General features: G+C 38.2%; 1 protein-coding gene across 1 annotated transcript; it reads right to left on the reverse strand.

The window, feature by feature from the left end:
• On the reverse strand, positions 360-11,415 carry LOC109820412. The gene is made up of 5 exons (XM_020386545.1): positions 9,296-11,415; positions 7,805-7,925; positions 2,275-2,334; positions 1,381-2,169; positions 360-1,310 (listed from the first exon to the last, which is right to left on the reverse strand). Exons 1-5 carry the CDS (start codon positions 9,307-9,309, stop codon positions 534-536), a joined length of 1,761 nt encoding a protein of 586 aa, XP_020242134.1. The 5' UTR covers positions 9,310-11,415; the 3' UTR covers positions 360-533.

The raw sequence follows: 13,252 nt of genomic DNA on the forward strand, positions 1-13,252 counted from the left end.
TGTCCTTTCTAAGCCTTTTCCATTTTCCGCAAGAGAGTATGTTTTTTCAATGATTTTTTTCAACAACCCTACCATCATTTTAAATCACTTGCTTTATTAGAACATTTTCCTCCTTCATCTTGAAATTGATGACAAGACGGAAAGAGTTTAATCTTGTTAGCCTAATATATGATATCATATGAAAAAGCATAAAAGGCCTAGTGCTTACCGTGTATATTATAGTATATAACATCCAGACTTTTAATAATTTGCATTCACATCATTAGGGGATTATTCACTACAAGTCAGCAAGCACCAAAAAATGTGTTAAATGGAAAAGAGACGGCTTAAAACCATTAGAGTAAACGTCCAACGCACGGTTAAAAAGATAATCATCTTGCATCCTAAGACCACGCCTTTTATTTGATGAAAATACATGGTAGGACTGGTACAGACTGCACTTGAACTCCTAGAGAAAACCACACATTCTCCATACAAATAACATCTAAAACTTTTTTATGTACACAAACAACATGATGTGAAGTTTCAAAAGATTAATCTCTCTTCCACTGCCAGCTAACGGAAGACGGATACTTGCCACCAAAGTTTTTAAATTGAGGCCTCACTAAATTGCTTGAGTGGGGTCTTTGTGGAGGCCTGACATCAATCGGAACAAAGCCACGAGGGTGATATCCTGGAAAACTTTGTCTTTGTATTGATGGACGACTTTGTATTGGTGCGTTAAATGTTGTCATCGAACATTGAGTAGGAGTTAAAGGTAATTCTTCAACATTTTCTGATATCGGCCTGGAGACTGTTGGGAGAATTCTAGTACTGGGACTTGCTTTTGGTCCATCAAGATGCTCTAGGTCTGGGGGACACCACTCAGGCATATCATCGTCATCATCCCAACGACTCTTTTGTGAAATACTACTTGACAAGAAACCCTCATCGGATTTTCCAGGAAAGTGATGACTCGAAGATGGGGCATCTGCGGGCTTCTTCTCAGAATTCACCTCCCCAAATCCTGTAGGTATGGTGCTATTGGACCCTAGATATGTGTTCATACTTCTGCCTAAAGACACATTTTCATTCTTGAGAGAGCCAATTTGCTGATATTTTTGATGAACGGATCTTCGAAAGGTACTCATTGGTGCTTTTGGAACACCACAGGCAGAAGCAAAGTCAAATTCCGGTAGATCACCATCATCATCATCATCATCATCTAAATTCCCCGGCTTGTGGTGAACTTCACAAGCTCTGTCAGTTTCCTTTGGCTCTCCAGTAGGCATGAAAGAAGCCTCAGCTTTGGTCATTCCTTCTGTAGGAGCCTGCAGACATATTTGAGTCAGTTCATCTTGTTTTAACTAAGATAGGAGTTTCTGGATATATTATGCTCACCTTGTTTGCTTCACTGTTAAACTGGACAATTCTTTGAAGAACTTCTGAGGGCAGAGGTGGTGGTCTGGGGAGAGCGGGCTGTGCTAATTCTGGCTTTGCATTACTTTGAACTGTATTTTGTGAGGTTGGTATCTGAGCTCCGATGAATGTAAAATTCGAGGAGATTGAAGCACCGAGTTCTGGGCGAGGAACATAACTATTATGGTTTCTAAATTTTTGCGAGCCATCATTGGTCTGTGTGTTTGTTTGGTGTTGAGCTCCTGGCAGCATCATAGTTGCTCTTGAACGAACTGGTGCAACCAATTCTTTTGGCTCTACTGCTTGAGTTATAGGAATATCAGGATGTATCATAGTTTCTTGAGAAGAGTTTGATTCAAGTTTTTGTGCAGCAGGTGGTTGGACCTGAATCAGAGGAGAACTATATGGCCTTGAAGAATCGCTTATGATGCCTTTTGAGCTGTTAAGAGTAGCATTGAGAGGACTGAGAGCTTTCTCTTGCTTATTTTTCAAGTTATCAACCTGTGTGCTTGAAGAAGAAGTTTCTGGTAACTGGGTTTCTTTTTTCTCTGAGATTTTAGGGACTGGGTTTGACGAGGTGTGGCCTCTACGCCATATAACACACCCAATTAAAGAATCTTGATTATCCTCAACTGCGCCCATGCCCTTGAAGAAACCATGCTTTGCAAGAATTGTTATAATCGTATCATTACGAGGGCAGACATAGAGATCAAGACCTGGACAGATCTGTGCAAATCCAACTTTCTGACTCTGTATGTAACCTTTTGCAACCTGACATGAATATATGAAGTGCATAGAAGGAGTGAAGAGAACGTATTATACTAAATGGATGGTCATAATAGCCAAAAAATTTTGGTATGCCAATTGTGGCCTCACCTCCTTCATCCCTGCCAGTCCAGCTTCAGGTGATCCCGGCTTCCAGCAAAGAGAGATCACCTGACAGAAAAGATAACCAGTTTTGGTTATAAAAGTGCCCATTGTCCTTGTAGAAATACCAAGTTATTATAAATAAACTAGCAAGAATGCAGAATCTCAACATACTAGAGCAGTAATAAAACATATGGCATTAAATCATTGATCTACAAAAGTAAACCAAACATGGACAGTTAATGTCGTACGTGTTGGACTTGGGTGAAGAATCAAACCTCCGCAGGCGAGGTCGATGGTGAGCTCGAGCGCTCGTGCTTCAGGCGAGCGCGGGCGAGCTCCACTCCAGGCGAGGTCGATGGCGAGCTCGAGCGCTCGTGCTTCAGGCGAGCTCGAAAATTGGTTCAAGCGAGCTCGAGCTCGAGCGCTGCTGGCGAGCTTCAGTGACAGGCTGTCGCCAGCTTGTCGCTAGGGTTTCCCTATAAAAGGGAAACCCCAGGGCTTCTTCTCTCTCTCTCTCTCCTTACGTTTCCACCCCCTTAGCAGCGGCTCCCCCTTTCTTTTCTTCTTCTCTGTTTTTTCTCCAGCTCACGTTTTTGAGGGAGGAATTAAGAAGGGGGATTGAGGGGAAATTTATTTGAGGAAGAAATTAAATGGGGTATTTAAGAAGGGGATTTTGTTACTGTAGCTACAATAATAATTAGTATTTATTAAGAGATCTCAAGTTTGAGATCTGCTCTTGCATTGTAATTTCTTGTTGATTAATAAAAAAATTTATTGTGTGGCTCCCGAGAACATAGGCAAGTTTGTCAAACCTCGTAAATCTTGGTGTACTTTTCTCTATACTGTGTTTTTACTGTTTTAGGGGTGTACTTTTCTCTATACTGTGTTTTTGCTGTTTTAGGGGTTTAGTGTAGCCCCGGGTATTCCCCAACAACTGGTATCAGAGCCTGAAATGATTTAGAGAAAATCAGATTCAAGTGGGAGCGATGGCCGCAGATGAAGGAAAAGTGAGATTAAAGAAGTTTGATGGAACAGATTTCGGATTCTAGAAAATACAGATAGAGGATTATTTGTATCAGAAAAATCTGTATCAACCCCTCTTGGGGAAGAAGCTGGATTCTATGAAGGAAGATGAGTGGAACCTTCTAGACAGACAAGCCATCAGGGTTATCAGATTAACGTTGACTCGTAATGTTGCGTTTAATATTGCGAAGGAAAAGATCACGACGGGTCTTATGACAACACTCTCAAATATGTATGAGAATCCATCAGTCGCGAACAAAGTTTATTTGATGCGGCGGTTATTCAATCTGAGAATGCCGGAAGGCGCGTCAGTAACACAACACCTCAATGAACTCAATACGGTCACAACCCAATTGAGTTCAGTTAAAATTGAGTTTGATGAGGAAGTTCGAGCGTTGATTCTTTTGTCTTCCCTATCAGAAAACTAGAACGCTACAGTCACAGCTGTGAGTAGCTCATCGGGAAGCAACAAGTTGAAGTTCTACTACGTTCGTGATCTGGTTTTCAGTGAGGAGATCCGACGGAGAGAGTCGGGTGAAGCTACAACCTCTTCAGTATTGCATACAGAGTCAAGAGGTAGAAATTCAACCAGAAGGAACGGACGAGGCAAATCAAACTACAAAGGTAAATCAAATGACAGGAGGTCCAAATCCAGGAATCCAAGCAACAACTCGAAGGCTATCGAGTATTGGAATTGTGAAAAAACCGGACATTACAAGAATCAGTACAAGAGTGCATAGAAGGAGAAGGAGGCGAAGGCAGAGGTCAATGTCACTTCCACCTCAGGAAGAGACGACGCATTAATATGCTCTTTGGAAAGCAAGGAGGAATCTTGGGTGTTAGATTCAGGAGCGTCGTTCCATGCTACTTCTCAGAAAGAATTCTTCGAGAAGTATGTTCTCGAAAATCTTGGATACGTATACCTTGGTGATGATTAACTGTGTGCTATTGTGGGCAAAGGTGTAGTGAAAATTAAGTTGAACGGGTCAATATGGGAGCTGAAGGATGTCAGGCATATTCTCGACCTAAGAAAGAACTTAATATCCGTAGGTCAGTTAGCTGATGAAGGATACACTACGACCTTCCATGGAGATGATTGGAAGATCTCAAAGGGCGTAATGACGATTGCCCAAGATAAGAAGATTGGTACCCTGTATATGACAGTAGGTACACGTTATTTGATCTCAGTTACAGCAAGCAATGAGACTTCAAAACTGTGGCACTAGAGACTCGGTCATATGAGTGAGAAGGGGATGAAGATCATGCACACAAAGAAAAAACTCCCAGGTCTAGAATCAGTTGATTTAGATGTGTGAAGAATACATACTTGGAAAGCAAAAGAGAGTCAGCTTTCAGACAAGTGGCAGAACCCTTAGGAAAGAGAAACTAAAGCTCATTCACTCAGATGTTTAAGGACCAACCACCATCGCGTCCATTGGTAGTAAACACTACTTCGTGACTTTTAACGATAATCACTCTCAGAAAGTGTGAGTCCACTTTCTGAAGCATAAGTCAGAAGTATTTGAAGTTTTCAGGAGATGAAAAGCTATGGTCGAGAATGAGACCGATCTGAGAATAAAGAAACTCGGGCTGACAATGATGGTGAATATGAGGACACCGAATTCAAGAAATTCTATTCTATGAGCACGAGATCAGAATGGAGAGAACCGTACCCGGCACGCCTCAGCACAATGGTATAGCTGAGCGGATGAACAGAACGTTGACAGAGAGAGCCAAAAGCATTCGGATACAGTCAGGCCTACCGAAGCAGTTCTGGACAGAAGCAGTCAACACAGCAGCTTACTTGATCAACCGAGGTCTATCGGTTCAATTAGAGTACAGAATACCAGAGGAGGTATGGTGCGGAAAGGATGTAAAACTCTCATATCTCAAAGTTTTCGGTTGTGTAGCTTATGTGCATATTAGTGATCAAGGCAGGAATAAACTTGATCCTAAGTCCAAGAAATGCACTTTCATCGGCTATGATGAAGATGAGTTCGGCTACCGCATTTGGGACAATGAAAATAAGAACGTGATCCGCAGCAGAGATGTGATATTCAACGAGAAGGTGATGTACAAGGACATGCACAAGACAGATGACTCAGAGAGCGAGTCAACATTTGTAGATGCAGATGATGTCCTGAGTAACCTCAGAAGAACCCAATGTAGAAGGTTCTCAGCCAGAAAAGCTTGTTAGACAGAACGGTGCGCAGGATGGTTCTAGAAGATATAAAACCCGGTTAGTTGTCAAATGATTCCAACAGAAAGAAGGAATTGACTACACCGATATTTTTGCTCCTGTGGTGAAGCTCAATACTACCAGAACAGTGATGGGTATTGTAGCAATTGAAGATCTTTATCTCGATCAGTTGGACGTGAAGACGGTGTTTCTTCACTGAGATCTAGAAGAGGAGATATATATGCACCAGTCAGAAGATTTCTCAAAAAAAAAGAAAAACCCGGTGTGCAGACTTAAGAAGAGCTTGTATGGCCTGAAACAAACAGAAGAGCTTACATGGCCTGAAACAAGTCCCGAGGCAGTGGTACAAGAAGTTTGGCGGCTTCATGCACAATAAAGGTTTCCAGAAGTGCAACACCGATCACTGTTGCTATTTCAAAAGATATTAGTCTAGTTATATCATCTTTTTGTTATATGTTGATGATATGTTGGTTGTAGGTATAGATATGGAGGATATCATGACTTTGAAGCAGCAGTTGTCAAAGGAGTTTGACATGAAAGACTTGGGTCCGGCAAAGAAGATCCTTGAAATACAAATCACGAGAGATAAGAAGAAAAGTCTCTTGAAGTTATCTCAGACGGAGTACATCAACCGTGTTTTGCAGAGATTCAATATGGACGATGCCAAGCCAGTGAGCACACCTTTGTCCAGCCATTTCCGCCTATCAAATGATCAGTCTCCTCAGTCAGATGAAGAGAAAGAGGGTATGGCTAAGGTTCCTTACGCCTTAGCCATTGGAAGCTTGATGTACGTAATGATCTGTACGAGACCAGACATTGGCCATGCAGTGGGAGTGATCAGCCGGTTTATGTCGAATCCAGGAAAAGCTCATTGGGAAGCTGTCAAGTAGATTATGAGATATCTACGAGGCACCACACGTAAATGTTTGCACTTTGGTAAGAGAGGTGGAAGTGCAAGGATACATAAATGCGAACTTCAGAGGTGAAATCGATCACCGAAGAAGCACCACCAGCTATGTATTCAGTGTCGAAACTACAGCTGTTAGTTGGATATCACAGATACAAAAGATTATCACTTTATCCACTACAAAAGCTGGGTATGTAGCAGTGACTGAAGCCAGCAAAGAGATGATATGACTTCAGGATTTGTTAACAGAGCTGGGATTCAATCAAGAGAGGAATGTCTTGCACAATGATAGTCAGAGTGCGATACACTTGGCTAAGAATTCCGTATTTCATTCTAGAACAAAGCATATTGGGCTTAGGTACCACTTCATCAGATCCATGTTAGAAGATGACGTGTTGAAACTAGAGAAGATTCCAGAAAGTAAGAATCCAACAGATATGTTAATAAAGATGGTAACCATTCAAAAACTGGAGTTGTGCGCAACTTTAGTTGGCCTTCATGCATAGGTGATGAGGACGGAGTCACACAGGAGATTATGCTTCTTGAGATAGTCTGTTGACGACGGTTTGTTCTCCAAGTGGGAGATTGTTGGATTTGAGTGAAGAATCAAACCTCCACAGGTGAGGTCGATGGCGAGCTCGAGCGCTCATGCTTCAGGTGAGCGTGGGCGAGCTCCACTCCAGGCGAGGTCGAGGTGATTTTGGCTTGTTGTAGGCGAGCTCAAGAATTAGTTCAGCACTGTAGGCGAGCTTCGACGACAGGCTGTTGCCAGCCTGTCGCTAGGGTTTCCCTATAAAAGGGAAACTTCTCCTCTCTCCTCGCGTTTCCACCCCCTTAGCGACGGCTACCCCTTTCTTCTCTTCTTCTCTGTTTTTTCTCCAGTTCACGTTTTTGAGGAAGGAATTAAGAAGAGGGAATTTATTGAGGGGAAATTTATTTGAGGGAGAAATTAAAGGAGGTATTTAAGAAGGGGATCTTATTATTATAGCTACAGTAATAATTAGCGTTTATAAAGAGATCTCAAGTTTGAGATCTGCTCTTGCATTATAATTTCTTGTTGATTAATAAAGAAATTTATTGTGTGACTCCCGAAGACGTAGGCAAGTTTGCCGAACCTCGTAAATCTTGGTATACTTTCTCTATACTGCGTTTCTGCTGTTTTAAGGGTTTAGTGTAGCCCCGGGTATTCCCTAACAGTATGAAGAGTTATAAAAAGTTTACATTAAAAGAAACATTTGTATTACTCTAAAAATATTAAGTAATGCTTATGACTTCAAAAGTATAGACAATAAAAGAGCCAGACAAATTAATTGCAACATATAATTATTCTTTAGGATTACTAAAAGCAGTTTACCAATGCGTGATGTGTAATAAAATGACAAATTTAGTAATAAAAAAAATCTCACCATCAATGCACGATTCCGAGAGCGAGGAAGCTCTTGAATAAATTTTTCAAATGCTTGAAGCCTTACTTTTCCTTTGACTTCAACATGTTCAGGCCATTTGGTATCTTGAGCTTTCTCCCCACTGAAAAGAAAAAAAGTACATTAACAGGAAAGAATTTCAGAACCTATAAAAGCAAGCAGACAATAGTAAACACCTAAGACTATACTGCCTGCTGAATCAAGAATTGCTTAATTATAAGAAAGAATAAATAAAGGGGAAAGAAGAAATTGATGATTTAAGGAATTGGAGCAATCTCCTGGGTTAGCCGACCCCAAAAGTTTACGGTAACTGCTTTTGTTGTTGGTAGTGTAGTTAGCAACTTCTGAGGGCAAAATTTTGGGATAAAGGGTCGGAGCAGCTAGCAAGTCTAGGGTACAATGAAGGCCTCAGCCAAAGTGATTACCATAGAATTGCATTCAAATTTAATATCAAAATGGCATAAATTTTCTACTAATGTGGCAGATTGCTTGAGAGAATAAATGGATGCTTGAGAGAATAATGTCTCAACTGCCATACGACATGGCGGGTAATGTGACAGATTGCTTGAGAGAATAAATGGATGCTAAATGGGCAGATCATAAATGGGCAGGTATTTTTGTGGTCATTTAGCTAAACAACTTTAGCTAAATGGGCTACTACCTCACTTGAGTCATCAAAACCTTAACTAATTCAGAGGGGCTCGACTGGCCCTGTTGCCCTACACTATTGGGTGCTTCCAAAGGCGAAGCTCTCATTGACGACCTTTCATTTTGAAGCAGGAGTGGCTTTTTTCTCTAAAGGCGAAGGCTCTAGGTTCAACAAGTGAATACACTGGGCTCTGGCTCCACATACCTGCGTACACCTTCCAAAGCACTTTCATGAGTGAACTGAAATCCTGTTGCGTCACTCATTCCTTTCTCATTTCAGTGCTCACCTTTTCCTCAGTAGGGTATTTATTTGATTAGACTAGGGGTCGCGAGCGTACTGCCCTACCATAGTCACGAGGATCTTTAAAGTTGGTCGCAATTTTGTCACAGTCAACCCTGGTTGAAACTTCCATGGAAAAAACTTTGAATTAGGAGGGCAATCATCCCTGTGAACTGACCCTCCCCAAACCGACACATATGGACAGTCGTGTGCCCATTAAATACAACATTCTTCTTTCCCATCCAACCTATCATTGCTAAAGACAATATACGATTGAGTTGTAGATGGCCTTTAATCCACAATGTTTCACATGCTAACGTTTACCGGCATCAGCAAAATAATGTGTTGAGAAATAAGGGTGTTATGCTCAGTAAAAAGAAATGGTAAACAATTAGAATAGTCTCGGGCATTAATTAATTGACAATAATATAATTGGCATGGATAATGAAAATTAGTAAAACAGTACAACATATAGTTCTACGTCAAATATCTTATTCACGTTAACCTCAAATAATAAACTTTTCTTTTTGAATGACAAGTCTTACAAGATCAAATTCATTACAACACAAAGCGGCACCTCCAAAGCTTCGTTCTTGTATATCTAAACCTTTTCTTGCTAAAATTTCTGCCAATTGATTGGTCTCACAGCCTTCTCGTGATAACTTCACCACTTCAAAATTCGTGTAAGAGTTCATAAAGCATAACTGTATAGTAGAACAGTATAATACAACAACATAAAGAAAATTTAGTAGCTCAGATCAACACCATTAGACAAGTAGCAAAAGAACTAGTGCAAGAAGTGTGAAATAAATTCATCTCCATAAGGAATTGCAAAAAGAAATATACATAGTGAAAAAGAGAAAAAATGAGAGGGAAAATACCAAATGAGGAAAAAAACATCTGAATCAATTTTGTGTTTAGATTCAAAAATATAAGTATTACTAAAATTATGCACCAACAAATTTCCTTTTCCAATATCTACCAAAGCTGCATTCAGATCATAGGAAATAACAATATTAATCTACTGTAAGACAAACATATGCTCGATAATTATAAGTATACAAAGTAATAAGAAAAAAACATAACTAACTTCTAAGAATCTCATTTAGCCAAGAACCAGTATATATTTGAGCTTCAGCTTCTTCGAAAGGAGGAGGTTACAATATCTATTAAGCATTCAAACTGCAGTATTGAATAAAGATTCAACAGCCACGCAAGTGATGGGGGTAATTAATGTATAACGAACCATGATTGACAATTTAGGACATATCTATATTATCTTATCCAGTAATCGAGAGTGCTCAAATTCTCATATTTCTTCCAACTAAGCAACTTTTCATTTAAAATTTTAAATATTATTCACTTTAGACTTGGACCTGCTAACTCAAAAGACTTGGCTCACAAACTAGTCAAACTCGAACATTAAATCATTAAGAACATGTCTACAGGCTCTTCACAACTGCTATAAGATATGCAAGTCTAGCTGGATGCTTGCTCATATTATTTATAAGTTCACTTGACTCCTCCAAAATGGTCAACAGATAAAATATTTGCTCCCCCATGTCTAAGAAAATTGGTATTGGTTCTAAATACTTGTTGAGAATTTTGAAGATGTTGCTCAGGCTTTATAAAGTATATGAACAAGCATCCAGTGATACATATATAGCTTAAAGTAGTTGTGAAGAAGCCTTTGAACATGTTTCTATTGATGAAATGTTGGAGTTTGAGCAGTTTAAGAGTCAACTTTTTCCAAACAACACGGCCAAGTCATGATTTGAAGAATATTTAGATGAAAAGCTTATCAGTTGGACGAAAAATGAGAACTTGAATATTCTCAAGTATTCGGAAGAAGAATATGAGAAGCATCCTCAATCGCCAATAATAGCTAATGATACATGAACCATCCGCATTAACTTAGTGACTTCTAACTCCTTATTCAACATTGTTGTTTAAAGTGCTTAACCAATATCGTAATTTCCTTCTTATAGAGGAGCAGAAGCTCAAATATATATTGGATCCTGGCTAGATGGGCTTTCTCGTAAGCATCTTCCATATTTTCTTCTTTGTATATCTATATTATCAAGTATATGTTTATCTCAAAGTAGATTAATGTTATCATCTCCAAGGATCTAAAGTGTAGGTTTGGCAAATATTTAAGGATATTCGTTGGTGCATGAATTTAATAGTCTCCATATTTTTGAATATGTAAGGGAAATTGATTAGATGGTTTATGGTATCGTCTCTCTTCATTTTATCTTTTTCACTGTATATTTTGAATGCATATTTTTTATGAAGCAGAATATTTTTTACTTCTTGTACTAAATTCTAGTTGCTACTATGCTATGAGTGTCGATCTAATCTACTGACATTTCTTCATCTTGTTTTATTATACTGTTTTTTTTACTTTTAGGATTTCTAGCAAAAATTTTGAAGTGGTTGAAGCTGCCAAAAGAATGCTCAAGGCTGTAGGTCTAATCTGGCCGATGTTTTTTTTAAATTGTTTAGATACAAGAGTATTAGATGGAGATTTAAGGAGTCCAAGTTTTTTGTAACCAACAACCCACATCTTTTTGCAAAAGTTCGATTTTGGAAGGAATTGTTTGTTTGAATTGCTCAAAAAGGAATTTTGAGTCTTTTTTTTAAGTTATTTCCAAAAAATATATGAATGCAGAGCTACATCATATACAATTTTATTAGTGTTCGCTATCCTTCCCATTTATTTCATCGATCAATTAATAATTAAGAATGTTCTAGTTTGTTACCATCTTTCTCAAGCATGACAACTTTTCACAGGACTAGACATTGATCTGCCTATGTTGTTGAACATTAGCATATGAAACATTATAGATATAATAGCATACAGCTATGTATTGTCATTAACAATGTAGATGGGTCCAAGACAAAGAATGTTGCATTTAAATCGGTATATGACCCATTTAACAAATGCTAAATTGGTCATAAATATATCTACCCATTTTAACCTCTCTGTTTAACATCCTACTACTATTTCCCTAAATCTCATAAGTTAATCCAAATCAATCCTCATGGTAAGTTGTTGCTTGTGTTTGTACGATAGATAGTTAAACTTAACATTTTGACATGATCTTCTAGTTATACCCTATAGGTTAACATCCAAACTTATACTTCCATCACCCAATCTCGACCCAAATCTAGTATAGACCAAACCTAAAATCCAAAACTTATTTCTTCTTTGTCAGTTTTTTCAATAACTCTTAATCCTTTAAAATCTCTCCTTATTTACTCCTCTCATATCTTGATGAGACCTCCACAATTTATTATCCATGCAACACATATTGTAATAATAATGAAGGATAGCCTAATGTGAAAATTTGAAGGAAATGTTTGCCTTGGCCTAGTAGGAGGATAGGAAGAGGAGAAGAGAAGTTAATAAAAGAGAATGTTTGAGGTGAATTCTAACTCTTATTCTTTTAATTGTAGGAAGACATAGTTCTAAGGTTATTATTGGGAATCTAGGGTATAATTAATATAATTGAGAAATTATGATAAGGTGCAATGACTTATTACGTAGATGTATTAATAGACTGAGGTTAATAATTATCTGCATGTTTGTACAAAGGAAAGCTTAGGAGTTAGAAGTAGTTTCCAAAGAGTCGCAAAGAACATGAAATTATGAATGATTTGTAAGTGGTGTATGCATATTCTTTAACTAGTAATAAGTATGTTTCTAATGTTGAAATGTTCTTACTATGTTTTTCACAATTATACAAATAGGGACCGATTTATACTATTAGGAGTGCAGTTGCACCCCAAACAATTTGGAATTTCCTTTCAATCCTTTTCAATTTACAATTTGTCCCCCTCGGTTTTAAAATATTTGCTCCTAACCCTTACTTATATAATCATTGAACAATTAGAAATTCAATTGAATTTAACTTATTTAAGTAAATCATTAGTGAAAATAATCACTTTTCTTTATCTATCAGATTACAAGTGAAAAATGATGCAATGAAGCTGATAAGCCTACTAAGTTGCATTCCCATCAGGTACTATGGTTTAATAATATTATAAGTTTTTCTTCGAATAAATATATACTTTGAGTCCGACCCCAAGAAAAATTTTCTAGACCCGCTGTTGTATACAAGTATGGAATTTTATATTGAAGATATCATTTAAGATATTCCTAGTTCGTTGCAAGCATAGGTTGATTCCATTTTATCTTGGTATTTTTGACATTTGATTTGTAGTTATCGGCTATACATGACAAATAGATTGCTAAATGGTACTTAACTCATATTGCTACATATATTGCATCATTCTTCAATTAATTAATGGTGTACACTATGAAATTACCTAATTAAGTAAATCATAGGTCTATTACAGGGATGACATGCAAAGCATCCATAAGCAGCTAGACCAATGAATTGTCATTGTAGAAAGTATGCTTGAGATGTTATGGGGCAATTGCCGTTGTAGGTAGCTTAGACCAAACAAAATATCGTTTTAGACGCTTTGGTTGAAAT

Source organism: Asparagus officinalis, chromosome 8 (assembly GCF_001876935.1).
Source record: "Asparagus officinalis chromosome 8, Aspof.V1, whole genome shotgun sequence".
Lineage (NCBI taxonomy): Eukaryota > Viridiplantae > Streptophyta > Magnoliopsida > Asparagales > Asparagaceae > Asparagus > Asparagus officinalis.